Source organism: Ambystoma mexicanum, chromosome 4p (genome assembly GCF_040938575.1).
Source record: "Ambystoma mexicanum isolate Mex_15411 chromosome 4p, UKY_AmexF1_1, whole genome shotgun sequence".
Classification (NCBI taxonomy): Eukaryota; Metazoa; Chordata; class Amphibia; order Caudata; family Ambystomatidae; genus Ambystoma; species Ambystoma mexicanum.
The window spans coordinates 345,270,310-345,297,708 of NC_090927.1; the positions used below are offsets into that span (position 1 = coordinate 345,270,310).

The following is a 27,399-nucleotide window of genomic DNA, read 5'->3' on the forward strand; positions in this document are numbered from 1 at the left end:
AGCCAGAAACACAATGAGACTAAGCTCTAGGGTGTGGTCTTTTATAGGGGTGCTTGTGCGTGGTTCACGGACTTGCGCGCTCTCCGCGGATAGATCGAACACAAAATATAGTTTGAAAAGTTTCAAAAGGTATGTAGAAACTCAGGATTACCATGTGGGACTTGTGCCATGGTGAGATTTTATTGAAAAATATTATGAATTAATTGAAAATGTACTTTTAATTTGTTCGGGGACCCGAACAGTGTCCTCATTCAGAACACGCGATCAGCGTGGGTGCGGTCATATGATCCGTTCGCGAACCAGTCCGCGAAGGAAGCGCACTGTCCGCAGGACACCAAATGCACAGAGATACGTGAGAAAAGAATAAAAAGACGAAGAGAAGAGGCAATTCAAAGGGCAGATGAATGTAGAAATGAAAGGAGAAAGGAAGAAGATAGGGTCAGAGAAGAGGCGAGGAACCGTAAAGAATTTGATGATGACATAGATCGTAAGTGAAGACAGAGAGCACGCGATCTTGAACATCTGGAGAAAGAGGTTAAAAAAGCTACTCCAGTTGTAGACTGGGAAGACATCGAAGAATTCTTTCCTGGGTACGATTCAGTCCCCGGCACAACTAGGGCAAATATTGACGATGACTTCGACGCCAGAAGCATCGGAGAAACGATCGATAGAATATATGATGAAATGGGGCTAGAACAAATACCCCAAGGGGAGGGGGAAGACGAGCTCCTGGAAAGCACTCAGCTGTATGACACTGAGGATGTCTCCAGAAGTAGTGGGAATAGAGAGCTATCCCTGGATAGATTAGAAATAAGTAGGAACAAAGAGGATACGAGAAGGCACACTAGTTGGGGACAGACAATGTCTGACTCCGAAAGGGAGGAGCGCAAGGAAAAAGAGGAGGAGAGACGGAGCGAAAGACGACTCCCAAGGGAAAAAGAAATAAGATGATCAGACACTAGTCTGACACGAGTCTGCACCAAGTGCATCAGAGTCCGCCACGCAGCCTGATCGATATGAAGAAGTATCTCACGGTCAGAGGGGGGTGTCTTCGCCGCCCTATGTGGACAGACTAAGGGCATTGCCAGGTAGAGGGCGATGCGGGAACATTACCCATGCAATAGACAGGAGAACAATGAGAGAAGAGAGAGGGCTAAAAAATTCCAATTTTCGTTGCTCGAGAAGGGGGCGGAGTAAGACCGCAATATATACCATGGTCACACATGGATCAAGAACATTTGAAAAACAAGCTTCCAATGCTGATATCGGGAGTGGATACATCAGTTAGAAAAAATGACAGGAGGAAACACGTTAGCTATAGGGGACATTAAGGGTCTCCTAATCGCTATACTTGGTGAGAGAGCAGACGACATTTGGGCACGAGCAGGCTACCCTGGCGTAACCATAATTAATACCGCGCACAACGGGGCTCCAGTCAGAAATTGTAGAGCCGAAGTATGGAAAGCGCTATGAGTGCTTTACCCAGATACTTCTGATATGGGAACTATAATGACACAAAAGATGAAGGAGTCTGAGGATCCGTTAATTTACATACAGAATTTTCAAGACGCATGGATGCTCGAGACTCATGAATCTTGGACAAAATCTATACCTGTATTTTACCTTATATTGTGCCTAGGGCTGCCTGAGCCGATACAGAAACAACTCAAGAAATTGGTGGGAATTGAAGTCAAGCCTAACCATCGGATATTAGTGTAGATTGCTGCAGGAAAAGAATCGCAAAAAGGAAGCAACTTGAAAGGATGAGGAAGCGGAACTGGTGCAATAGAAATTGTCAAAATATGCTCTTGAGGGAGCCATGATAACTAGCACAGCTGAATCAAGCATGCAGCAGGTGGCTAGTCCACAGCAGAATAATCAGGGCAATAGGGGGTTTTATCCAAGGGGAAGAGGATTTAGGGGAAGAGGATGGCAGAGCAATCAGGGAGGTTTCCAAGATAATCAAGGAGGTTTTCAAAATGTGCAAAATGGTAACCAGGATATGTCAAATGGGCAAATGATCCGACCACCGCCAGTATGTTGGCTGTGTGGAATGGCAGGGCATTTGGCGCACACATGCGGAAATCAAGGCATGATGCAGAACGGCCAAGGAATAGGAGTAGGCATGCAAATCCACCTGTAGTTTTACAGCAGGGTGGTGCACAAAATCACACAGTGCAACAACAAGCACCAAGAGCGCAGTAAGGTGTGCAACCGCAAATCATGGAGAATTTTCCACAAGGACAATCCTAACAGGCACCACTGCAACTATCGCAGACGATGAGAACAGGGCAGACCACGAACCCTGGAATGGAAGGTAACAATGAGAATGGGGGGACATTCACCAGCACACAGTGGGCCAAATTTGTATATAAACTAGGACAGTTCACTGGGAACCCTGATGTGTTCTATCCTATCAGTGCCACCAGACCCTCACATGGAACCTAGGGTGGATGTCGTTATAGGGTATAAAGAATATTCCTTCTTACTTGACACGGGTGCAACACGCTCGTGCATACGTGAAGTCAAGTTTTCCTTGTCCGGTGAGGCCATAGGTACTCAGAGTTTCACAGGAGCTACCTGTCATGTTCCCTTCACAAATGCACTTCCAGTCTCCATAGGAGAATGTGAAATGAATGTACCTTTATTATATTCTCGGCGGACCCCAGTAAATATTTTGGATCGAGATTTAATGACAAAGTTAAACATGACAATCTCGTTCACGCAGAAGGGCATAGTAAGTTCCACTCCAGGAATGCACTACTAAAATGTATGCAAAATGATTAGAGCATACTCAGAACACATAGCCATGAGGGCCATACCATTAGAGCCAGAAATGTTCGCATATGGTATACATGTGCTTACGGCAGGATTGCCAGGCCTTGCAGAGAAAATCATGAGAACCCCTGATGAGTTCTTATTCAGACCCAGAATACCGATGCATGAGGAGAAGGGATAAGTATTTCCCTTGATGATACACACAGCTGCAGTGAAAGGGAGAGTGGCCTTGATTGATGGCTATGACGACGAGAGCAGACAATGGTGCGCAGTAAACGCCATTGAAGAAGGATTTCGATTGACTGACGTCACCGATGACAATCTGTTTGAAGAGCAAACAGATATAGGAGAGACAATGGTGGAAGTGAGTCACCTTTTGGGTAAAAATGATTAAAAGAGAAGTACCTCAGAGAATGATGTAGGCACTAAATCGTCCTGAATATTTTGATGACGACATAGCCAAGATGCCTGTCTCAGTATGGACTACAGGACCCTATGACGTAGGTCTCTTAAAGGGGGTTGGAGAAGTGAAGATTAAACTGAAACCAGGAGCAATTTTACCAAAAGCCCAACAATATCCCATGTCCAGAGAGGCAGATGAGGGGATTTTTAAGACAATTTCTGCTATGATAGAGCAAGGCATCTTAGTGACGTCAGAGTCGTCATATAATACTTCAGTGTACCCTGTGAAAAAAAGTAAAGTGGGGTTGTGGAGGCTAATTCAAGATCTAAGGCCAATAAACGATATTGTTGAAGCCGAGTTCCCTATAGTCCCGAACCCGTCTACAATTTTATGTAATATACCTGTTGAGGCAAAATATTTCACAGTGATTGACCTGAAAAATGCATTTTTCTCTATCCCGTTGCACCGTGACTCACAAGATCTGACGTCATTCACGTTCAGACAAATGCGTCTGAAAAGCACAAGGCTGCCACATGGGTACTGTGAGTCTCCTTCTATTTTCAACCGAGTCCTGCAGATGGACTGAGCAATATTGCACTAGAAAGTGTCGTCCTGCAATGCGTGGATGACATCTTAATTTGCAGCACCACAGAAGAGCGATGCAGGCACGATTCTGTTCAGCTATTGACTATACTAGCTGAGAAAGGATATAAAGTTGACAAAGAAAAGTTACAATATTGTCAACAAGAAGTGCTGTACATAGGCCAGCTGATCTCACACGAGGGAAAGAAAGTGACCTCAGAAAGGGCTGAAGCCATATTTAACACAGCTAAGCCACACACGATAAAGCAGATGCAGAGCTTTTTAGGCCTATGCAACTATGTCAGGGCATGGGTCTTCGACTACAGCTCTTACACCAAGCCTTTACTTCAGGCCCTAAAGAAGGCCCAAGTGACGAAGGAAAAGATCGAATGGTCCGAGACCATGGCGAAAGGGTTTGCGGAACTCAAAAGAGCCATCTGCACAGCACCAATTTTAGGGATCCCCAATTATGCAGAGGAATTTTACCTCTTTTCACACACAAATGGCAGCGTTATGACGGCAGTACTCACACAGAGAACCACGTTGGGGTACAAGTCCCTGGCATACTATAGTGGGACTTTGGAAGGCTATAGCCATAGAGAAGGCTACAACCATTGTAATGGGATGCTCAATGATGTTGTATGTCGAGCACTCGCTATTTGCCATTTTAGAGAAACCAAAGGGCACATTGACATTTCGGAGAGCTTCTGCTTATGAAGTAATCATATCAAATCCATTGATTAAAATAGTCTGATGTAAGATAGTGAACCGAGCTATGTTCATAGCAGAACCAGTCACTGAAGGAGAGCCCATACATGACTGTGCAAAATATGAAGAATTCTATGATGAAATCCCCAGGGTGAAAGAAAATGCCTTGGCAGAAGGAGAGATCGTCTTTATTGATGCGTCTTCGAGTATCGACCAAAATGATGGGCAAAGATACACAGGCATTGCTGTGATGAAACGCACAACGAATGGAGAGTTTCGAGTGCTTATTAGTGCATGAATGCCATCTCATTATTCAGTACAGGCTGCAGAATTGTTGGCGTTAATACTCACCATTGAGAATCACGCAGACCAGGAAGTAGCGGTGTACAGTGACTCCGCCTATGTGACGTAAACAGTGCACGAAGGCTTAGCACGCTGCAAAAGGAGGGGCTACCTCCGGGGAGACGGCACCCCAGTGCAGCACGCAGCCTTATTGGACAGACTGATCAAGTCACTACAGCTCCCAGTGGGTATAGCGGTTGTGAAATGTGCCGCCCACGCGAAGTGGACAGATTTTATCTCACACGGGAATCAAGCAGCAGACACGGAAGCCAAGCGTATGGTATCCAAAGGCGAAACGATCATGGAAGTGGATGTTTTCCATGCCAATGAGCGAATGATGGTTACACAAACTGCACCTGAAAGTTACAGTAATTTGGGGCAAACACAGCTAATAGAACTCCAAGGGGAGGCACCACAGGAAGAGAAGAACCTGTGAAAACGTCATGGGTGTTCTTTAAACCACTCTGAAAGCTTGTGGCGACAAGACAGCACTGGTAAACCAGTAATGCCTGTAGCCCTATTAAAAATAGCGCTGGAGCAGTTACATTACCCGGCGCACATGACAAAAGAGAATCTAGCAGCAACACTCGCAGAAGGCTGGTTCATACTGAATTTAGTGGAGCACGTTGCATTCTTTATAGTGAACTGTATACTCTGCCAGCAATTCACAGCTGGGCACACATTAAAAGTAATGAGAGGAGTCATCCCAAGGCCAAATGGGCCTTTTCAGCACTAACATGTTGATTACGTGGACATGATTCAAGTATGTAACCAGTGCAGATACTTAATTGTTGTGGTGTGTCCATTCTCTAGATGGATTGAGGCAGGTCCATGTACACACCCAGACTCTACCTGTGCGGCCACATTTTTAGTGAGAGAAATGTTTCCCAGATGGGGGGTGTGTGAGGTCATGAGGTCAGATAATAGCCCTCATTTTGTCAATGCAGTGTTCTAGCAGATTAGCTTGCTGCTTGGTATAAAGCACAAGTTCTCGTTGGCATATCACCCACAAGGTAATGGGATCTGTGAGATGCTCAACAGCTTGTTAAAGGAAAGGATAGCCAAGTTGAAGCTTACTCTAAAGAAAGGATGGTTGCACTGCCTTCAACTGGCACTGTATGCACTTCGGAACCAACCCGGGTCCGACCATCATTTTACGCCACACGAGATAGCCACAGGAAGAAGAATGAGAACTCCTCTGACACCCCGAGATAGAACTAGATGTGATGCCCAGTCAACAGGAGAGGTTTTAGGGTCTGAAATGCAAAACTATCTGAACTGCATGACATCTCGCCTTACTTAAATTTCAGATGAGCTGCAGCGATGATGAAAAGGGTGCAGAGCAGCACAGAGCACAGAAGGAGACACTACAACAGACCAAGTTCAAGGTCTATATGGTCCACCCGTCTTCCCTGGAGACGGCATCCTTGTAAAGAATCATACAAGGAGAAAGTGGGACGAGCCAGGGTTCAACGGTCCTTTTACAGTGGAGGACTGCACTCCATCCGCAGTGAAACTACAAGGCAGGAGAGCTTGGATTTTTATCAGCGATATAAAACCCTGCATCGGAGAAGGCCCTCTGCCTGTTCCCGAACTAGAGGAATCAACGAGCAATGGGGAAGAACCACAGCACGTGCAGACGAGATCCATGACGCTGAAGAAGGACGAATGACCAGTCAGACAAAGACAAAGAACTTTTTGCAAATTGTGGCTTAAATTGGACATTTCCTCCAAGCAAAAAAGGGGATAAGGAAGGAAATTGTATGCACAAGCCACAACACAGTCTGATAACTTTGAACTTTGGACTGAGGCACACTTAAGCCTTGAGAAAAGAGTATGCCAAATTTTGACCGAGGACACATACATTGGAAGCAAATACAGTATCCCGATTCATTTAATACTGAGACACTATTCGGAATCACTTATGGTGTCCCACAGTAGAGACATCACAAAGGACATAATAACCTATTTTGATCTAGTGCTAAGATCATACCCACCATTGGTAGGGAGGCTCACCGGTGTCACTAACTTTCTACAATATCCTGAAAACGAAAATACAATAAGACAACTCCTCACTGTCATTGCCGAACAATTTATCCTACTCCCCGAGTTCAGTGAGAAAGAATCAAATGTTCCCAACACTGGCGGAAATAGATGAACACACTTTTCTTTCACATAATCGAAGTCTGTCCAACTCTTATTGGGAGAACAACAGATACACTCACATTCCTCAGAGACCCAGCAAATACAGAACATTTAAGCCATCTTTTAAATAAAATCATAATTCTAGTTGCACTACATGCGACCGGACAGTGCAGACATTATTCACATTCAGGAGAAAACATATAATCTGAATCTCAGCAGGACAGGACGGATGTCCCTATCACCAGAAGATACCAGGTTGGCCCATAATGTTCTCTTTTGCCTATAGTCACTGACTTTCCAGAGCTAGTGGGGAGACCAATCGATGTTGACGTCCTCACTTTCATCAGAGACCCAGCTAATATTGCGCAGATGGGAATGCTCTTACACAGAATCGTACTCCAAGTGGAACTTTCTAACCATCAGAGGAGCTACCTGAGGAGATGATTCCACCGAGGGACAATCAAGGAAGCGGTGCCAAGAACTCCATGTGTCATAGTTGTTGTTATTTGTGTCCCTAATCCTTCATATTGATCAACGTACACTATGTCCTCAGGACTGAAGCAAATCCGAGGGGTGGATTAGGAGCTCACCTATTTTAAACATGCACAGTAAAGGGACTCACTAAAATGTTATTTTATTTCTGATTTTTCCCATAGTCTAGCAAAGGAACTGTATCCTGACAAAAAGAGACAATTTGTAACTCGTGAGAGGGGGGACACATTCATATTCATTATTGTTTAACTGTCATTAACGATCAAAACTGCATTCTTTATTGGTGCACAAAGCGTCCCAATTTCAGTGCACCCACCTAATGATGCACGCATAAAACCCACAAAAGCACCCAGATCTTATATAGTCATTCCAGTCCCTAGAAGATCTGATGGTGGAGTGAAAGAACTTGAAATGGATGTTATTAGCAATGAGACACACACACTTGTGGTAACGAACAAAAAGAAAAGCCAGAGACAGGGTCGGCAAGGGATGAATGAAGTAACATCACTGACAAATACACGCACGCAAACACTGCACACGAAACAGGCCTAGTATCAGTGACTGCAGAACCACAAACCAAAGCAGTAGAGTGGTAGAGACTGCCTGCGATAAGAAACTCCACAGCAGATGTTGTGAGAAAACAAGAATTTAAGCAAAAACCAACAGAAGCAGTTATATCAGAAACTCTTAAGAAAACAAGAGCCATCATTGAGAAACTCTCTGCACGGACACAACTGATAGTAGACTCATTAGTTCCGCACATAGCCAGAGCAAGGGAACTGCAAGAGAAACTAAAGAACAAAATTGCAGAGACTATATTACCAAGCATATATATTCCAATGCAAGGGACAAGTACCAGTTCTATAATACAACCATACACCGTACCAGTGTCAGACTGGTTGGCATGGGCATTTTTAACCAGCAAGAGAAAGATGTATGAGGAGAGGGAAAGAGCTACCAGGCTCTTGTCCACTCAAATGGCGCAGATTAGGCGGCCTGCACCATGGACCAGGAGAATCCTCCAGCAAGGAAAAGCCATACGGATGCATTCAGGGATGTAGTCATAGCCAACTACAGGAAAACATTAAGAATCAAGAGAAGTATGCATGGAGATGACAATGAACTAAACGACTACCTGGACAGCAAAGCACATCTGGGAAATAACATTTGGTACCAGCACATGAAATAAGTTGGAAGACGAAGTTCAGAAGGGGAATGCTTTGTTTGCGCACTCCTACCATACAGCATGGGGAAGTCCAAGATCTTCGTAGCTGTAGACATAGATGTCCAGACAGCACACTGTATGTCACAAGTAGCAATGTGCAAGACCAGAGGCCAGTTCATGGGCATTGATGCCTCTCTGAAATGGGCAACTGAAGCAACTGATCCAAATGAAGGCAATTATGTCCAGGACATAAAGACAAGAAACAATGGAAAGACAAAACACATTGTGATCAGATATGAAAACCCTGGAGTTAAAGGAGCAGAGATCAGAAGAGAAGCAAATCAGAAGCTAAATGTCCAAGGAAAAACTCCAGAAGAAGCTTGGAGATGGAAGAATGAAGGCCAAATGTAAATTTGGGGAACAGTGCTTTCACCAGACGGATGGAAGAAAGGAGTAGTGATATGCCGAGCATGGGTGATCTTCGGTCACTACAAGCCCACCATAAACATAGTGCGAAACGGATGCAAGCCATTATGGGCAAAACTTGCAAAACGACTTACATGGGTCAAAGACAGAGGAGGACCCTTGCAGATAGTGCCACTAGAAAGCCCAAAGTTCTGTTTCAGAAATAATGGCACAAGGAAGATGGGAGAGAATCAAAACTGTGGCAAGTTTTCGACGCTCCAGGAATGGTACATGGAACCGCAGTGATTATAGATCATTATTGGGCGTGTGGCTCCAAAGCATACATCAGACTGACAAGAGACTGGGGAGGCATATGCACGATAGTGAACGTCCACGTTCCAGCATTGGTGATCCCGAAAAGTGACCTGAATATTGACAGTTTCCCAAAAGCAGATGCTCACCTGAGGAAGAAGAGATCTGTGGAACTGATAACTCGGATGAAGAGAGAGAATTACTTCTCTGCTAAATCAGAAGAAGCTTTCCATGCAATCCCATATGAACACAGGCTGTTCAGCCTCAACTCATCAGTGTTCACAACATTTTTCATGCCAAGATTCCAAATTGGAGCAAATACTAAATGGTTACAGATAACCAGATGGGAGTTACTGCAGACCATCAACATGACAATAAAAGGATTCAATGCAATAAAGGAAGAGTTAACAGGCATCCGACTGATGACTCTCCAGAACAGGTATGTGCTTGACATGATCAAAGCCATGGATGGAGGAGTTTGTGCAAAAATCAGAGAATCATGTTGCACATTTATACCTTCTCACGACGAGGAAAATGGAACCTTAACAGCAGCCATAGGTATGCTGATGAAGCTACAGAACCAGATTATCGACGAAACTGACGAAGTTTATGACAGCTTGTTTGGATCTCTATTCTCTTGGGTCCCACAACGGATGGCAGACTTAGTCAAGTTCCTAGGAGCCCTGCTAGTGATGATATTACTAGGATGTTGTGTTATCAAGATAATAATCTCGCAATGCCAGAAAACTTCAAAGAAAACCATGGGGATGAAGATCATGATTGATGTCAAGCCAGCATGGAAGCCAAAAAACCTGACTGATGATGAAATAAGAGACTTTGTGAAGGCCAGCAGGCACGCGCCAGGAGGTTTCTCTATCCCAGGAAGCACAGAAACTATGTGGGAAGATGGGTTTGCTGTAGCCCAAATGGCCAAATGGACAGTGTCAACTAATGACATGGAATACTGAAGAACATGTAAGGACAGCAGGAAGCCTGAAAGGAGTAATAAAAATATGGACTCCAAAGAGACACTTCTTCAAACCATCATGTATAGATCCAGAAGATGAAGAACGAATAAACCCAGGCGATGGAGTGAAGATAAACATAAAAGACTCAAGTGAATTGCATCCAAAGAAGGAGGTGAAATTGGTTGATGAATCGCCCAAAGGGGGGAGTGTAGAGGAGGTCCTAAATAAAGCCTGCACTCCCATCGCCCATTTTGAAGTACCAGGAACATTCACACCAAAATATGTGAGGTATGATGAGCAAATAAACCAGCAGAGAGCCGCAGTAGGGCTATGCCCAGTACCCATCAGAAGAGCAACACCTATTGAAGTACCAATAACCAGACAACCATGGACAGTAATGTATCCATTGAGAAAACCCTACCAACAAATGAGACGAAATGAAGATTGCCTAATTACCGTACAGGAAGAAACCAAAAAGGTCTTAATGGAAGACGAATGGTGACATCACGAGAGCCCGAACGGACTCACAGATAGAACAAATGACGAACCAAGAATGACACAAGGAGATGAAACGCCATGAGAAAAGAGATTGTGATCTTAAAGTGATAGAAAACTATCATAGCATAAGAGATTTAAGCTGTAAGCAGGATGAAGATATTCAACCAGCTAACACCTGTACATAAGCTTGAAACCACAAGAAAGTTAAGAAAACAGTGCGGCTTGCTATAATAACTAGAAAAATAGTGTGGCAAGCACCATTGTACATAATCTACCTCAAAACGAAGCATGTTATTATAAGTGCGATTCCACTTTACATGAAATGCAGAATCAACTCAGGTTACAAGAGGCCAAACAAGACAAGATTCATATTCTAGCAAAATGAGAAGAGACTCCGCAGATGCAACTAATGCCAAAAGAGCCAAGGTCATACCAATAGAAGGAATGAACAGTAGCTACATCTAATTGAAACTTAGAATATCCTGTCTCTGAAAGGCCAAGATAAGGAAGCGTAGGCAGGTTGCAAGCCGAATAAGAATTAAATGCACAAATCGAGAGAAATTAGGCAAATTCACGGTGTCTGCATCACGTGACCATCCGAGCGAGGAGAAGCACAAGTTCACACCTACGCTTGGCATCAACCCAGGAGGAGATATAGGAACTTTCCCAGACAGAAGATGCAGATTTGAGGCCAACCACAGTAACATAATTGACACATTTTTGTTGTTGAAGTGATGATTGATTATAACCTTAATTGGAGGAAGGCCGGGTATCTGAGCGGGCACCCTGCACCTGGCTGACCATTGTGCATGCTGCTAAGTAAAGGGGAAATGTATGCATGGGGTTGGTGCCAACCCAATTACAATGGACCAAATAATCTAGGATCCTATAGTTAATGTAACCAATGGTATGTCGTACTTTTGATGATGTCTACAGTAGTCATTTTGAAGGAAGGGCTTAGACGCCCACCTGACAGTGTTTTACTCAATCACTCCACTCTGTTACCATATACAGATATAGCACCTATATTAAAGTTACCTTTTACGAACCAGTAGAAATGCTTATTGACTTTTGAATGTTGCTCGTCACTTATGACGAATTTTCAGTATAAATTATGTGTTTTTTATGAAGTTCATGTCACGATGCCTACCCCCGGGGACCCGGACCACGTACAGCAACCCCGGAAGCAGGCATCATGTTATCCTAAGTAAGCCCAACAACCCCTGCTAGGGGCTATTTGGGTCCAGTCCTGTCGCCTATGGCGCCAGGCTCATATGGAGAGTCAGTCCTTGCGCCATAGGCGCCAGGCTCATAGATTAAAACTTACCTGATGCAGACCATGCTGCAAGAGCTCCAAGCCAAAAGAGGCTTGGAAGGGACTACTTTACTTAGGGACTATTTTTTACTCGGGCGGGGCTGGGGAGGAATACTTACCTGGGACTACTTTGGAGGCTATTTAAACCACGCCCGAAGAGCAGCACACGCTTCGCGTTATTCTGCATCCAGCAGCGTAACTGTAACGCTCACCTGATTCCCGTAGAGGCGCCGGTCTTGACTGGGCGTATACCGTATCTTCAAAGGTGATGTGTAACACACGGCTGGCTCTTTGGGCTGGACCTCTGTGCACTGTATGTTTGACTCGAAGGGTAAGATGTCTGCAGATAGAAAATATGGGATTAAGGAACTGGGTTATTGAATGTCTCTCTCTTCTTCCCTTTCTCTTCTCCTGTAGAACCCCAAAGGTTAACGCTCTCACCTTAGGTAAGTGAACGCCGTGCTCTCCATCTGCCTCGGGGCAGGGTGCTGTAACCAGTTTCTTCACTGGATAAGGGGAGCAGGCCTCTTGACTTCAGAGGACTGCTGTCCGTCGTTTACTGCACGAAGGGTAAGTTTCGAGTAATTCTAATGTCTTTAAAGTCTTTAGTAATGATGTTTCTTGTTTTGCAGGGTTCCGGCGATGGCGGATGACGGGCTGAAGTGAGTTGAAGATGGAGCCCGTGTGATGAATAGAAGCGCCTGGAAGCACGTAAGTAAGCGCTAGTTGCCTGCTTCACGATGCGCTCTAACTGTCTTTTTATTTTGCAGGTACAAGTTCGGAGCGGCTGCAGGGTGCCGGAATACCCACTGGGTTAGATGTGAAAGGAGTAATGGCACGTGAGTATTAAAGTTCCCCAATGTCTTTAAACGCACCTTGTTTTGTCTTTCAGATGTGGGATGCAGCGCCGAAGGCCTCCGGAGCGTGCGAAGAGTTGGTAAGCTTTTGTCTTTCAGATGCCGGAATGCAGTGTGAAGATCTCCGGAGCGCACGAAGAGTAGGTAAGCCTTTGTCTTTCAGATGCCGGAATGCAGCGTGAGGCGTTGGTGACAGCCGATGGACCAGGTAAGTGAAGAGCTGTCACTGAAGACTGTAATGCTAACCTGTTCTTTCTTGTCTTTATAGGTGTTGCTGAAGACTGGATTCAGGATGGTAAGCCTTTTTCCTTAGGCCCAGGATCAGATGCAGAAGACACGATGAGCGTTCTGCTGCAGAGGATGCAGAATAACGCAATGCAAGATTCATCCATCGGGTGTGGTTTAAATAGCCTCCTGTAGTGCTTAGGTGTCTCCTTCCACAGCCACGCCTAGGTAAGAAAAGAGTTCCTGCTTTCCAGAAGAGTTCCAGTGTTCTGAATCTAGGGAGTGGCTCCTGCCCCACCCAACAGGAAAAGTAGTTCCAAACAGAAGAGGATCAGAGGCTCAACTGGCAGGCAAGTAAGCAGCATGGTCTGCTGCAGGTAAGTCCACCCAAGCATTATGAGCCCGGCGCTTCCAGCGCTGGGACTGGGCATATTTATGAGCCTGGTGCCACTGGCGCCAGGAATGGGTCCAAAAGGTCCCAATTGGGACTGGTTGGCACTCGGAACCTGGGTTATGGATCTGCTTCCAAGGGAGTGGGAAAACCCTGACCTTTTGGAAGCAGAGATCATGACAGTAACGTTCACCGTGCCTGCAAGTCTGCCTCCAGCCTTCTGCCACGCCCGCCTCGAGTTTGGAGCTCCTAGAAAAAGGGAGAAAGAAGGAGCAAAGGTTAGAACAAGAGCAATACCTTTAATCCTTACCTGAATTCCCGATCCATCGCACCTTCCAGCTGGAAGAAAGAAGTTACTTTATGCGCGTCACCTCGCCTGCTGCAGCGCCGCGCTGAACTCACCGGCCTTCGCAGCATCTTCACATTTCACTGCATCCTCCTGCATGTTCCCGCCGCACTCCGGCACCTAAGGAGAAGACAAGAACAGCAAGGTGAGCTAAGGGAATACACAGAGGAATATTAGTTACCCCCCCATAGACTTACCTGATTTTACCACCGGGGGTACTATTCCTCTTCACGGGTCGGCGCAGCTTCCACTGCATCTTCGCCGAACCCCGGCCCCTAAGGGGAAACAAAAGGACAGCAAGGTGAAACAAATTGACTAACAAGGGGAACCCTCCTCACCACAAAAGACTTACCTGATTTTACCGCCGGAGGTATTATTCCCCAAGACTTCATACTTTCTCTCAGCGCCTGAATAAGGGAGAAAGCAACAGGTTACATATTGACTTTATTTTATCGAACTGTGTTGGAAAATACAAATCCTTACCAGAATACTACCGGTTGCCACAAGGAACTCTTCATTAGGGTCAAGCTGCAACCTGCAAGGAATCGGACAAGAGTGAAAGTCAGGCATTTGAACTCTTACGAACTTTATACTTACGGCGTCTTGCCGGGAATCTCTGAGTCAATATTGTTCTTGAACTCACCAATTCCTTTGAGCCAGTTAAGCAACCGGTTATCAACGCACCCCTGCGCTCAATGCAGGATGGAGAGCTCATCTTTTCAAACCATCAGGTGAGACTATAAGAGGGAACATCAAAGGCGATCTGTGGGGAGAACAGCGGGGGTGGGGGGATTTACGCTCAACTCCACGGGTGGTTAATTTCCTTTCTCCATTTGCAGAAGAATATTCCTACGGCCAAGCAAACAAAGCTAGATGGGCCAGCCCAGTCCGTCATCTCGGCCCTATGCGTCACATTGGTGGAGACCGCAGCTGTCCAGTTCCGATCGACGCCTCTGTGGGATCCAGGTGAGCGTAACAGTTCATTGGAGTTGAAGCGAGATGGACTATTGCATCACTGCTGTTTGCATGACTCCCCGTTTTTTGTACTTGTCATTAAACGGTCTCCCTTTGCCAAACCATTGAGTTGTCCTTATTAATTGGTGTTGGAGTAATAAATCTGCACCCCCATCCATCTCAAGGTGCAGCTATCTCGTCTTAAAGTACTCTCGGTGAAAACCTCGGCTATATGGGCCGACTGGGGGTCTCCTGAGTACACCCCGGAGCTGACCTTGGGGAGAAGGCAAGAGTTGGTGTGTTGCTGCATTCTGGGACATACTGTGCTCTTTCCCCACCTGTTACCCCATCATGGCATGGCACACTTCATTGTGGTGCATTGCTGTGCAAATGTCACAGAAACCGTCCATTCTAAGGTTGAGGACCAGTCATTTTTTGACCACATTGATGTTTTGCCGATTTCAGGCAACCGTCTCAAGGTGCTGAAATACGGTGAAAGGAGAGGGGTTTCCAAATGTAGCCAGTAATGTACGGAGGGTCCTAACAGGTAACTATGCACATTTTGGTGCATATTGGTGTCACAGTGAGGAATTGTATAAGGAACAACGCTTCACCAAGCCACAAACCCACAAATAAATTGAGAGTTTTGCTTGAATCCGGGGAAAGGTGTGGGCTGTCCAAATGTCAAGTGGCCAGTAATGTCTGGAGGGTCAGAACAAGTAATTATGCAAAATGTAGTGCCGATTGGTTAAACAGTGTGGAATTGTATAAAGAACACTTCGTCAAGCCACAAACTCAGCCACAAGCCACACATTTTCACTTGTATAAATATTGATAGATTACAGGGGGTTCAGTAGTATCTTGTGTGGACCTAATCATTTTTCAACTCAATTACACTCACCTAATCTGGAGGAGGGAGGAATTGAAGAGAGCACACTCTTCTTGTTCCTTCTGCTCTCACTCCTCATGGTCATGGCTTCATGGCCGGCGCAAGGATGTTGCAGCCCTAAGTAAATTGACCTTTTGCGATCTTTCCCTACTAATTACCTGGCACTAGGATCATATTTTCTGTGTGTATGTGTAATGAAAGAGCTCCCTGTCACCTTCTGCCCTCGTTGATTGCCCAGTCTTGCCATGCCCAGAATTAGTCCTGCCTGGTGTTGTTCCATCCTACCTTATATAGGTGATTGATTTGCTTTACAAAACACCCATATAACATAAGATAACCTTCATGTAGGGTTTATCTCTTACATGGATATGATACTAAATGGACAAGCAAAACAGATATTTCCTTGTGAGTAATCATGCACTAGGATCAAAGGGAGGAACTAAAAAACACTGTCTTTTGAGCATGTGTTTACATTCGTATTATAATTACTGTGATAAAGAAGTGACGCAATCATTGTAATGAAAATGGCTTTTAAGTCATTAGAACATTATCCTCCTCACTACCTTCAAGGGGAGTAAAGGCTTCTGGTGGAAATTCCTTCCAATCCGCGTCCTTCTTTTGCCCCCAACAGGTGTCGTGGGTGCATCATAGCACTGCCTGGTGCGTTTATGAATGTTATTGGTGAAGCTGGCACCCTAGGCATTGGAAGGGTTTATTTTGTTACTTAAGAGATGATGGTACACAAAGTACACAATTTCATGCACTTGACAGTCATTTGACTTCTGTTGTGTGTGTAATTTTTTCATTGTGTTAGGTTAGTGTGTCTGCAAGGCTGCTGGTGTTTAAAAGAGGAAGCACGTTTGAAGAGGAGACTACAATATTTCTATGTATTTGTTAACTTATTCCTTAACAATGATTTGAGAAGATTTTCTGATCTTTGATAATTTCAGGGTTCTATTTTTAGACAATGTGACAGTAATGTTTGGTTAATTCATTGCAATCTTTTTTCCCCTAGCAAATACCATGTACATGGGAAGTCAAGAAATGGTCAAGGTGGTCGATAGAGACAATCCCACTATAAAGCAGCAATTGAAAAAGGTAACAGAAAACCCACTATTGTGAAACTAAACGTGACTATATTACAGAAGTCAATAACTGATTTGCTATATATATATATGTGTGTGTGATCAGTCAAAAAACTTTAATTGAAGTGATGTTAAGGGGCCGATTTCTTGCAACAAAACCCCTGCAATTTGGCAGGTGTTGGAAGCTATTGTGAAGAATCTTACAGATCCCTCACTGAAACCCTGCCTAAAGTCTCCTTCCAGGTGGCAAGGAAAAGGCAGACCTTTCCTGATCATGACCTTGGGGGTCGTGTACTGCAGGACCAAGGGTGGTGAGGAGATCCTGTGGGATGAGACGCAGTATTTTTCCTCTGAAAGGCAGTGTCTTTCTGGATTGCCAAAACAGGTGATGGTGTATTGCCATTATAGTGTTCGTGACTCACATGTAAGATCTATAACCTGGGGTACAAGCGCTGTTAAATGTATGCAAACCTTGCTAACAGAAAGGTTATTTAAGAATAAATGCCCTCCTTACTCCCTAGGCATAATATAAAAGGATCTAGAAAAATGCCTTAAATCCAATGTCTTCCTCTGTAATAACCAATCATAACCGTCCATCTTTTAACAAGCTTAAGGGACATACATGTACCCTTAAAAATAACTCAAAAGTTGAAAGAACAAGTCCCGTAATCCCAGAAGTACTGGGATGAAAAAGAGGGCTGAGGAGGCAAGCTGTAGCAGTAGTCAGGCAATTAAGGCTATTAGCCCACACCTGAAGGGACCTGGAAGGCATAAAAGCCCCCCTCATGTGCAGGCAATTGGAAGGGGTGGTAGAATCTGGAATTGTGACTGGAAGGCAAGCTGTAGTAGTAGTAGTAGTAGTAGCAGCAGGAAGGCACAAGGCTGGCCAACCAAGCAGAAGTGGGAGAACAAGGAGAGGGTCCTGTTTCCCCAAACCCTGAAGTGCAGAGGCTGCGCAGTGGAAGACGTGCAGGAGAAAGGCCTTTTCACATGTGAGCCTGATTGTCATGGTTGCCGAGTTGCAGACATGCAGGAGACTGAGGGAAGAAGTAATTATCAAGCCGTGGGTCTAGGGAGTGAACAGAGCTCCCGAACAGTACGGCTCGACCAGATAGACCTTTTGCAGGAGAAGGGTGTGGGTCCACAGCGATCCAGAAGTCGTAGAAGTGGTGGCAGAAGTCAGGAAAGCAGTTCAATTTGCAGAACAAGTGTCTAAGAAGCTGGTGAGCGAAGCACAGTGGTCTAACACATTGCGCGAGTAACAGTATCCAGCTCCCTGTCAACTCGCATAAGGCTTTAAGCAAGTAGAAGTTGTTTGTTGATTTTCAAAATACATTGAACAATGGAAATATATCACTCACGTATAACGGTATAACTCCTTACCCACGTGAGAAGGTAAAGCAACTAAAATCCATTGTTCTGCTATTTTAAGACTGTTAATGCTTGAAGGAGTGTTTGGTCGTGTGACCCTAATTAAGGAGAGCGCACGCTGCTGTGGCCATTACCAAACATTTAAGTTTAACAGTAAAAGATTTCCAAACTTTGCTTGTGAAAACAACGTTAGAGAATAGTCCTCTGTGCCCAATTGTGATTCCCAAAGGCGACCTGAACTCTATACTTTGCTTTTACACAGGAATATAATTAAATACCAATCTTTAAACCCCAAAAACTATACTAAGAAGTGGTTGTGTGTGCCTAATTCTGAATTTCAAAGAAAGACTGAATTATTCTAACATGGCGTACAACTCATTGTAAGAAGTTTAAAGTGTATAACCATAGAAGACATGCATTGCCCAAGCCAAGAGACTCCCAGTATTCATACTGAAACCCACCTTTTCCAAAGTTAAGAAGCAATCTAACTATACTGTGAAGTTGAATGGTCTAAGATACAAGTGTGCAAACATTACCTGAAGCTAGGAGCGTGGCACAAAGTCTTCTGGGTAATTACTGGGCTGATAACTGGCAGAAAGATGCAGGTAAAGGGATACTGGCTGTTTGTAAAGACTATTTTGAAGTTGACACAACCTGTAGTGCCAGAGACTGTGGAAGACAGCAAAGTGAGTCTCCAATGCACATCCATGTTGTTATTGTTGTGACAGACAAGAGAGGCAAAGAGGCTGCCCCTTTTTGAAGAGAGTTATTCAGAGGAAGAGTGGCGTGCCTACCTGAAGTTGTTGAATATCTTGTCAAAAGGATTACTGTGGGACAAAGATAACTATTCTCTTAGTAAATGAAGTTGGTAAAAGTTGAAGCAGCAATACTATTAAGTCAACTTGACAACGTCACCATTGTGAAGCTCAAAATTGTAATTAAGAGAATACAAACTGATAACCAAGAAATGTATATCACTGGTGTTAGTGGATATTGCATTTTTCTTTGAACTATGGCAAATCTTATTGAGGTAAGTAACAACGCCTAGTGGCTGGGATTACCAATGATGCTATTTGGAAGAAGTGGAAAGTGGAAGTTTCACCAAGAAGAGGAGATGTGCTAATGGAACTTTGGTTAACAAACTTTTCCATTGACTTTGAAATATCAAGAACTGATTTAAGACATCTTTTTCATTCGTTGAACACTAACAGATCTGAGTTTGAGTCTGGGGAAGGGAAATCACCCAAGAGATTATAAGGTTATCCAGAGACTGCAAATGTTGTTCATGTGATGTTTCATTGCCATATATTTTCTTTGTGTATTTGTTGTTTGGTGTGAGGGCCTGATATCCTGTGTTAGAGTGTGTTCCCTTGGCTTTAGTTAGGCAGGGAATTCCTTAGCAGAGTAGGGATAGTGAGGCATTTATTTTTCTACAATTTCTTTAATAAAATGGCAAATGTTGGTAAATCAACAAACAGTTCTATGCCTCGCATTACAGACCCTTCACATGATTCCAGCTTAACTGTGAGGCCCCCATTGCTCAGCTCTTAATCACACTGATAACATCACTAATTACATCACTGATGAAATCACATATGATATCACTTGAGGCATCATCAATGTTATTACTGGTACAGTGATCATGCATGCAAGAAAAAGAGATGCAACATTTAATACGCATGTTTCTGCATATAAGGGAGGATTCAAATGCAAAGTTTGATTGAAGTTTGCATTTAAAAATACTGTCCATTTACAACCATGGTATTCTTACACACCAAAGTTACTTTGTATTGAATGGGCATTTACCTTGATAAGACACTCTAGTACCTTTATCGCTTTGTTCTAAAATAATTTCCATTTACACAGAAGATAATTGGATAGTACAATTATGGCTTTGCACCAGACCACCAAAGAATACAACATACATGAGAAGGAACAGTTTCTGAAATCATGTTATAGTCATATATCAGACTATTTAGTATCAGTATAACAAATCAAAAGGTAGACGTTGGCAGCGTCAAATGGTAAAGGTTAGGGCAGGTGGCCTGCAAGTGTCAACAATGTTAAACACTCACTGGTGAGGACACATGTGTATCAGGAGTAGAGTAGCTAACGTACTGGACGGACAAAAGGTGTTTGAAGCCGGCATTCAGCGACATGTTTTGGACTATGAGTCACATGCTCCCTCACCATTGCCTATGCTGGGTAGGTCTAGTGGAAGTTGCAATGCAAAACCTCTGGAGATCCTAAGCTTGCAGACTCCCACTGTATTGAATCTGAAATTGTAGATTGCTTTGAGCAAAACCAACTTTCTGTAGTTCCCCAACTAATACTTACAATGCTTGAGAACTGTTTTCAGACCTTCATAAAGGACAAGGTATATTGTATTTGTGCTATATCTTCAAAAAAAACTCAAATGTATCCCAATGACTGGTTCTTACCAGTAGGGTCACTGAGCAGTTCATATGTGGTGTCCTACTGGATTATTCATATTATGCCATCAGTAATGGCATCTGACATGTCCTAAGTGATGTACAATGTGATGTCATCAGTGCTATTATTTGTGATGTCATCAGTGTGCTTAGGGACTGCACAATGGGGGTGACCGTGACAAGCAAGAGTGAGGTGGTGTAGTGTGGTATTGTGAAAAGCAAGAGTGAGTTGGCGGTAGTGGGGGACTGTGATGAAGAAGATTGAGTTGTTGGTAGTGGGGTATTTTGACTAGGAAGAGTGACATGGTGGCCACAGGGGACTGATGAGAAAGAGTGCAGTGGTGTTAGTCGGGTACTGTGAGAGGTCAGAAATGAGAGGCAGACACAAAGTTGTAATGGATTCAACATTTGACATCTTTATTAAAATAAAGGGGTTGGATAAGACCTTTCTGCCCCTACCCTAAAGAATGATTACCTGTCTAGGAAACTAAAACTAAAGCTCACTATATGTCTCCTCGCCAAAATGATGCCATCAGTCCTCGTGTCCAAATAGTGTCCGACCCTCACACTAAAAATGAACAACCAAATGTGTAAGGTAAATGTCTATTTTTAAATTTAACAAAACTTGTGTGCAAAATCCAAGTATGTAAAATCCAGCAAAAACAATCCTTGGATCCAAGGGGTGGTTCCCTTCCCCTGGATTATTTCAGGTAGGATAGCAAAATTGTCCATTTCAAACAACAGTTCCTTAAGAGTAGTAGAGATGTCTCTTTCACACAACATTGCTTCAAGGGTGGCAAAAGTGTCTCTTTTACCCAACATCTTTTTAAGGGCAACTTCCTGGTATGCTAGGAATCCTCCAGTAGACTGTTTAGATCCCTGGTGTACTCTCCTGCCAAGTATCTTTGCCCCAAAAGGCTCACTGCCTGATGCATCTTGTTTATTAGGGATTCTTTCAATGTTATCCCTGTTTTCCAGTATAGCACAGTTGCGTTCCTGCACTGTCTATACTAAATTGACTTTAGTTACTACTTGTTCCAAACTTTCCCATATGGACATCTCGCATATAGAGACTTGTTCAAGTTCTGTCTTTTTAACTTATTCAGCAGTAGCCATTTGCTTGTGGCAATGTCTGCTCCTACGTTCCCCATATTGCCATTCATGCGTGAGGATTTGTGCAAACTCTGTCTTTCTATTTTACCTGGTCAGTGTTCAAAATGAACTTTTAATTGTCGGTCCCCACCAACAATGGGCAGACTCGCCAGTGTCTCCTGGTGGCCTTGCAGACCGTTTTCCAGCTCCCCTGACGGCTCTACATTCGCTTGCCAGTGGCGCTGCTGCTGTTTGGCATAACAGTGTCCTTGACAGCCTCACTGCTGCTGCTGGTACCTCTGCGGCTCTCCCTCGGCACCTGTTGTACTTCCCTGGATCTTCTGCCACTTCGATAGGAAGCGCTTGCAAGCAGCGGCTTGAAAGCTCCTGCCTTCTTCTGCTTGGCCCTTTTCCCGGTGCCTGCCTCCACCAGCGGTTTTGCTTCCCACTCCACCCGCAATGCTTCTCTTCTCCAACACTCCTGCAATGGAAAGTGTAAACCATTTTTAAATGTCCAGCACAGCTGATCTTTATGGCAACAACTAGTCTGCGTGTTTAGCTTAGGGTTTCTGTCACTCCATACTAACTCCATCTTCCTTTTCCTCGTCTCAGTACTATATGCATTCTGGGAGTGTGGAGTCCATAGGATTTCCAGGTCTTCCAAAATTATATTGTTCAGGATTCTTATTTAGAACAAAAACATCAGAGACAGGAGATGGTAAATGTGTATTATATGCATATGAGGTATGAATGGTATTCTCATCAGAGTATTTTGCAGAAATGGGTCTTTGGGTTTTACAGCGGGAAGAATTTGCATAGTGGAAACAGGCCATCACGAATTTAGGAATGATGGGGTCTTCTTCATTGTGAAGGGAAGAATACTGCGTCCCTCCTGATGGGGTCACCACCTTCCTCTGACAGCCGTCTCCCCCCCTGCGATCCTCCCTCATAATACCACCCCCAGGGTCAGGATCAGGTAGCGGCTGCCATCTCCTGGCCACTTGGGAAGAGATCCCTGGCTGGGAATCAGTGATGACTCCACAGGATTCATCACAATACTGTGATGAGTGAGTTGGTTAAAGTGGTGTACTGTGATGAGGAAGAGTGAGGTTGAGTTAGTGTAGTACTGTGACAAGGAAGCGTGAGGTGCGGGTATATAGATAAGATTACTATTCACAGGATTCAGGGGTTCAGGTAGGTTTACTTATCTACTGTGACAAAGAAGAGGGAGGTACAATAATAAAGCTATCTTCCCTGCTGACGTCCGGAGTGAATCAAGATCTTCACTGTTAAGTCACGTGAATAGCTTGTCCCATGAAAACAAAGACTATAGTAAGCGAGCATTGGCTTCCCTCATACCATCGTTCAGCCCATTCTTTTGAACTAATTAAACAAATATAAGCTTACTTAACACATTGAACACCCCAAACAATCTATTACCCCCATAATATCCCCCTTCCGCATATTTTAAGTGAATTTAGGAAGCAATCTGGGTAAATATTTTGTTCCAAAATCTCTTCCAAAAGTAGCTTCAAATACTCCTCTTCCCCTAACTAGCAATCAGAGTGATTGCTACATCTCAATAGATATTTTAGTTTTGAATTAGTTTCACTTTTTTGTCTTACGTGCCGATTTTCAGATTTGGAAAAAGAACTACACCATCCCCAAACCCCAAACCTGCTCCCTAGTCTCAAAACTGTGATAGGGCCACATCAAGTGGGGGCTGAGGGGACACCCAGCCCAACATAGGTGCCTGAGTACAGGCAGGCACCCCTCCCATCCCTTATTACTTGCAGGGATGGTGGCTTCCACACCGCAGCAGAACAGCAGCCGGAGGAGACGTGCTCTCTGATGCCGGAGCTCGAGGTGACATCCCTGTTGAAGGATCCCCCAAACACTACAACACCGGATGTCAAAGAATTCCAACACCGGTACAGACCTCCACTAGCTCACCACGGAAATTGTATTAATAAATAAATGCATTTACCCACTATACCAACAGGAATGTAATTATTATTTTAATAGGTCCCTTCAGGCCTTCAGCGCAACAACCCTGTACTCTAGCAAGGTACAGGTTGTAAAGGAGCGGGGCTTACCAGCCCTTTTAAGCCTCCCATGGCCTTTCTTTGTCACGCCCCTGTGAGCCAGGTTAGTGATTGGACAGGGTAACTATCCAATCGTGGGAGGGGGTAAGGTATTTAAGGAGGTGTGTGTGTGTGTGTGCAAGCGTTGGTTAGTTGGGTGAGGAGAGGAGGCGGTGGAGGACGTCCTAGAGACCAGAGAAGGCAAGAGCAATTGGAGTGTGGAAGCTATTTTTAAGAAGCGGGTCTGTGGAGTGTTTTTGTGAAAGAGTAAGAGTAGTGGCTCAGTACAGTAGTGGTAGCAGGGGAGGTGGTGGCAGTAGTTGGAAGTAAGTAGGTATCAGGAGTAACAAGTAAAAGAGATAAGAGTTAGGGTGGTAGTCGGTAGAAGAAGCAGTGTTTAGGTCACGATATCCCTGAGTGTCCCTGAGGATCTGACCAGGGGCTAGCAGAAGGGTGAGCAGGGAACTATATACCTGGGAGTCCAGAGAAAGAAAGACAGTGGAAGTAGCAGAGTGGAAATAGTAGACGAGAGAGAAAAAGAGACTGGGATAGCGACAGTGAGTGGGAGTGTCGAAGTAACTATTGGTATAGAGTAAAACAGAGATGGGAAACAGAGGAACAGTAAGAAGTGGAGAGTAGAGAGAGATGAAGGAGGGAAAAGAATAAACACAATAGAGAGATAGTTGGAGGTACAAGCGTTTGTAAGAATAGGAGCAGGAAAGGGAGTAGGTTCGAAGGATAGAGGTAGAAAGGTGGATTGAGAGGTTTGAGGGACAGTGGTGGGAGCCGAACAGCTCAAGAGGCTGTATAGCGAGCAGTCAGGTACGAGAAGGTGTAAAAGGAGTGAGCATGATGCGGGGTGAACAAAGGCACCATTCTCTATTCCCTGAGACTACTAAGCAGGGATAAGCAAGGGAAAGTTAGAATATCCCTAGGGAGTCAGCTAGCCAACGATTTAGGGAAAATGCCATTAGCTCAGAAAGCGAAAGACAGATGGGGGTTACAGTTCCTAGTGCTACTAACATCCCTGATAGGGACGTTTGGGTTAGGGAGGTGAAAACATGGGTGGGGTGCACCAGAAAGAGAGGCCCCACTACACCCAGACACCAGAGATATGACTATCCCATCTGTAAGGAATTTTAAGAAACACCCTTGAACTGTACATTGGAGTCAGCGTGGTTCTTTGTGGTGGGCCACCTCACCACAATCCCTTATATAATTTCAGGGAACTTTCCAATATTGATTTGAGAAATTTATTCTCAAATTGTTTAATGGCGGATTTTCAGAAATGAGAAAGCTTGGCACGACCAATGCATCATGGGAGATATAACTAACTTTTCGGTACCGGGGCACCACGCTCTACACCAAATAAAAAAACCAACTGGACGGATTTCCGCCAAACCAACAAAGGATTTCCTTCGAGCACTTTGTGTAGTTTTTTTCTTATTTGGCACAAATCTGTCCAGAAGTTTGGATTGTGCTCTTAAGCGAAAATGTGATATTTTCCCTTTGGGAAAATACATGGAAAAGTAAAAAGCACACCTTTTTTGGACCCTTTATATCTTTTGAACCTTAACACAGATTTGCAGGACATTTTCCAGTTTTGGGGGGCCTCGGCTCCACATTAGAAATATCAAATCTTGCACTGATCTGTCCTACTGCTCAAATCTTAGCCATAGAATATTCACATTTCCCATAGTATAGGTTTCACCTTAACCATAGGACAGCTAGCGCCGCCTAATAGCATATATGTTAATACATTTCAGCTATGTTACACATGCCATAACACCACCCAGTAACCATCACCTGATCTTCAGTAAAGCAAAGCAGTTCCCAAAAGACACAGTTCCTAGGCGCCCGATTATATAAATCAAATGTGGTAAGGCAGCACATGGCACTTCATGGTACACTGCAAATACAGAAAGTACATTTAAAGAACAGCAAGTTGTATGCTTATGCGCCAACAATGTTAATCAGTTAAATCAATAATGGCAGTGGTATGGTGTTTCAACTATGCAAATTATTCTCATCGCACAGCTGGTGCATCTTAATACATATATTGGTCATAGTGCTGACACGTGTTGCAACCGTCTGGTCTTTTATCAAGCCAATGATTCCCTTATGAGTCCTATTCTGTTGCATTAGCGTACATTTCTAAAGTTGAGGATAAGCTTGAATTTCTTTATGAGCTCAGGTTTGGCTCTAAGTCTAAAAATAATCTAGCCCTCATGGAAGTGTGCAAAGGCATGGGCTTTTCATCTGTGCAGCATATTAAACCTTCTTGTGGATGTTATGCATCTTCGCAGTTATTCAGCTTTAGACTGGAGTACCACATGGTGTTCTCCGCCATTTCAGAGCTCCATGCGCAATGCTGATGAAATTACTTATTCTACTTTCAGTTTTCAGTTGAAAGGATTGCTTGTCAACCATTTATAAACCCATCATAACTTTACTGGTGTTTGGCATCCACTGGATTCCCTTGGTCTCTCAGGAGATGTAAAGGAAGCCATATGTCCCCCAGTGCTAGGAAGACAAAGTGGCCCAATTGTCAAAACCTTAAACACCATATTATGAATAGAGACCCCCAGCCAGCACCTGTGAAGACCCATAGTGAGCACCAGCTGCTCCTGCTTCCTCCCTGGTGGAATGAGTGCAGATGAAGAAGATATGAGCACTTGGACCACCATTTCACCTTCCCTTTGTCCCTGAGTGGCCACTTTGGAAGCAGGTAGCTCCCTCATTGACTCTGCCATCCCTTGTGATGCAGATCTGTTTTTTACCAGCATTTCCCTGTGAAGCAGTGTGCTTCGCAATGCATCACAAAAATCATATGTCTGCAGCCAGCAACCACACCACCTGCTTATTACCCGCTGCTACTCTCTCTCCCATCCCACCAACTGCAACCTTGTCGACCCTACCCACTTCCTTTTATCTCCTTCATCAACCACCTCCTCTACCTTTGGTCCCCCTGTTGACCTCACTCTGGGTCTCTGGAATGCCCACTCCCTCTGCAACATTTCCTTTCTCAAAAATCATTTGCTTCTCATCACCCAATACTCTGTGATGGGTATCACTGTAAACTGTATTCCCTGCCATGACACGTCCAACTTGGCAGCCCTTTCAGTCACTCCCCACATGTCTCCAGAAAAGGTTGCAGTGTTGATCTCATGATTATCAAGGACATGCCATCTGATTTCAGTACCTCCTCTTTTGAGCACATCTCAGTCCAACTTCTTATTTCAACCCTTTCTTACTGGCCTTCTCATCTAACACCCATGAAGGCCATGGCTAGTGGTGCCAGTATAGTAAACAAGGGTGTGGCGTACACCACTACAACCCCTGCCCCTCTTGATCGCTATAATGGCATAGAATGGTATGCCATTCTTGTTCGAAATGTCGGCTTTAGAAATTCTCGAATGGTTGAAATTCAAACAAAAATACCATTCTTTTTTTGGTTTTTTATTTGTGGATACTCCCCTGCTAGAGCCCTACGCTCCTCTAACTCCGACTCTTTCACTATCAAAACACTTCTCCAAGCAGAGAGTGGGGGGGCAGGTCTC

At 44.3% G+C, this 27,399-nt stretch overlaps 1 protein-coding gene across 8 annotated transcripts in view; it reads left to right on the top strand.

Moving 5' to 3' along the window:
- Positions 1-27,399, top strand: part of LDAH (lipid droplet associated hydrolase) — a 1,186,576-nt gene that overhangs the window by 993,175 nt on the left and 166,002 nt on the right. For all 8 annotated transcript variants that reach the window (XM_069605885.1, XM_069605890.1, XM_069605888.1 and 5 more), the window contains one exon: positions 16,791-16,873. In XM_069605885.1, the coding sequence (XP_069461986.1) occupies positions 16,791-16,873 (83 nt within the window). The remainder of the gene's footprint in view (positions 1-16,790; positions 16,874-27,399) is intronic.